At 61.7% G+C, this 2,508-nt stretch overlaps 1 protein-coding gene across 1 annotated transcript; it reads left to right on the top strand.

The window, feature by feature from the left end:
* LOC103763067 (G-protein coupled receptor 12) lies at positions 1–1,611 on the top strand. Its single transcript, XM_029963760.1, is given in 4 exon segments — positions 1–165; positions 167–187; positions 189–350; positions 352–1,611. Coding segments are annotated over 4 exon segments (1,062 nt in total). The 3' UTR covers positions 1,066–1,611.
* The last annotated feature ends 897 nt before the right edge of the window (positions 1,612–2,508 follow it).

Genomic DNA, 2,508 nt, shown 5'->3' with positions numbered 1-2,508 from the left:
ATGCTGCACGGCGCCCGCCGCCATGGGGGAAGCCGTGGGCCCGCCGCAGCCGCAGCAGCAGCCGGCTCCCGGGCCCCGGAACGCTTCGGAGCCCGCCCGCCTGGCCCTCGCGGCGGGCGGGCCGGGCACGGCGGCGCGCCGGGCGGCGGAGGGGCCGCGGGGCCGTGAGGCGCCCTGGGACATGTTACGCGCTGTGCGCCACGGGCACGGCGGTGGGGGCGAGAACGCGCTGGTTAGGCTCGCCGTGCTGTTCTAGCACGCCGAGCCTGCGGGCGCCCATTTTTTTCCTGCTGATCGGCAGCCTGGCGCTGGCCCGACCTGGCCTGGCCGGGCTGGGGCTGGTGCCAACTTCGGATCGCCGTGCGGTACCTGCTGCGGCCGCCCAGCGAGGCGGCGGAGCTGGCGGCCGCGGGGCTGCTGCTCGCCGCCTTCTCCGCCTCCGTCTGCAGCCTCCTGGCCATCACCGTGGACCGCTACCTGTCGCTGTACAACGCGCTCACCTACCACAGCGAGCGCACACTGGGCTTCACCTGCGCCATGGTGCTGCTGATGTGGCTGCTGTGCCTGGGCGTGGGGCTGCTGCCCCTCCTGGGCTGGAACTGCCTGCGGGACCAGAGCGCCTGCAGCATCCTGCGGCCCGTCACCAAGGACAACGCGGCCGTGCTGGCCGTCACCTTCCTCCTCCTCTTCGCCCTCATGATGCAGCTCTACCTGCAGATCTGCAAGATCGCCTTCCGGCACGCCCAGCAGATCGCCGTGCAGCACCAGTTCATCGCCACGGCGCAGGCCACCTCCACCCGCAAAGGGCTCTCCACGCTCTCGCTCATCCTCGGCACCTTTGCCCTGTGCTGGATCCCCTTCGCCATCTACTCCCTGGTGGCCGATTCCAGTTACCCCGCGGTCTACACCTACTCCCTGGCGCTGCCCGCCACCTGCAACTCCCTCATCAACCCCATCATTTACGCCTTCAGAAACCCAGACATCCAGAAGTCCCTCTGGCTGGCCTGCTGCGGGTGCATCCCCTCCACGTTCTCCTCCAGACCAAGGACATCCAGCGATGTGTGAGGACTGAGCACGGAGCCAGAGGTGCTCCCTTGCTCTCCTCCTCCTTCTCTTTTTCCCCTCTGTCGTTATTGTTTCCTACCGGGAGGGACCCCCCGGTCAGCACATCTCGTTCCATGGAAAGATGGCCAAAAAGAGAAAAAGGGAAAAAGAAGGGGGAAAGAAAGAGAGAGAGTAGAATGATAATGGTTTCCTTTAGAAATGTTATTTTCTTACGCATTTTATTTTTTATTTAAAAACACAAAACAAAAAAAAAAAAAAAAAAAAAAAAAAAAAAAAAAAAAAAGAAAAGAAAGAAAGAATGAAAAGGAAAGAAAAAGGATCCTCGTACGATGGTGTTTATCTGCTCTCGGGGTAAGGAGCCAGGCGAGCAGCGGGCCCCATCCGGGTGGTCCCACGCCTCGAGGCACATCCCACGGGAAGGCCACAGGAGCGGGCGGGGGCAGGTGTCACGTACCCCCCGGCGGGGCTGGTCCCCACGCGTGGGGTTGTTACGCGGGGCGCCCACTCCCCTGAAATCAGGTCTTGCGATGCTATGCAATAACCGGGGGGGGGTTTCCAGCACCGCGGAGGGGACAGCTCCGGCCGGGGGGCGGGCTGAGGGGACCCGCGGGGGGCACGGGGCCTCTCTGTGTCTGTGTCGTTTGTGAAGCACTTCGAGAACCTGCGGGGCAAAAGGCTCTTTAGGTTTGGGTTGTTTGGGCTGTCGCAGGGATGGAGGTACCCAGGGAATCCATTCCGTCCTTCCCCCCCCTCCCAAAGGTGACCGGGGCAGGGGGAGGGCTGATGGTGTGTGGGTGGGGAGGGCAGTTGGGGTGCACCCCAAAGTCTAGGAGACCAAGGAAGGGCTCTCCTGTCCGACTGGGGCTGTGGGGTGATGCTCTCCCCCCTCTGCACTCCCTTCCACACCAGTCGTTTACATGGGGAGGGATTTTGATCCAAAGAGGGGTCCAGGCTTGCTGGGGTCCCCAAGAGGGAAGCCTTGTAATCACGCACGTTAATCCTGATGCTGCCAATTTAACTCTCTTCGTTAGAGAAGCAACGGGCCCCTCCCATTCCCCTGCTGTCTGATGTGCTTTGTGGTGTTAGTGAGACAGATGAAGTGTCCTTTACCTTGTGCTTTCTTTTGGCTGAGCAGTGGAAGTGCATTCACTTACAGAGCAGGAAACGAAGCCACGCTCACGGGATGGCAGGGCCCGGGGTGGAGCAGCCAGGGAGGCTCAGGGCACAGGCAGGGGGTGCTGCTCCAGGACCTGACGTGGGAACAACTCTGGAGAACCCTCACCAGCTGAGCCTGGTATCCCAAACATTCTGCTTTCCTTTAGAGAAATTGCTGTGGTGTTGGACAGGGACTTTGGACAAGGGCCTGGAGGGACAGGACACAGGGAATGGCATCCCACTGCCAGAGGGCAGGGTTAGATGGGAGACTGGGGAGGAATTCTTCCC

This window comes from Manacus vitellinus, unplaced genomic scaffold, assembly GCF_001715985.3.
Source record: "Manacus vitellinus isolate BGI_N305 unplaced genomic scaffold, ASM171598v3 scaffold_62_pilon, whole genome shotgun sequence".
Taxonomy (NCBI): Eukaryota; Metazoa; Chordata; class Aves; order Passeriformes; family Pipridae; genus Manacus; species Manacus vitellinus.
Note: the sequence above shows the minus strand (reverse complement) of the source record. Positions and strands in the feature narration are given on the sequence as shown.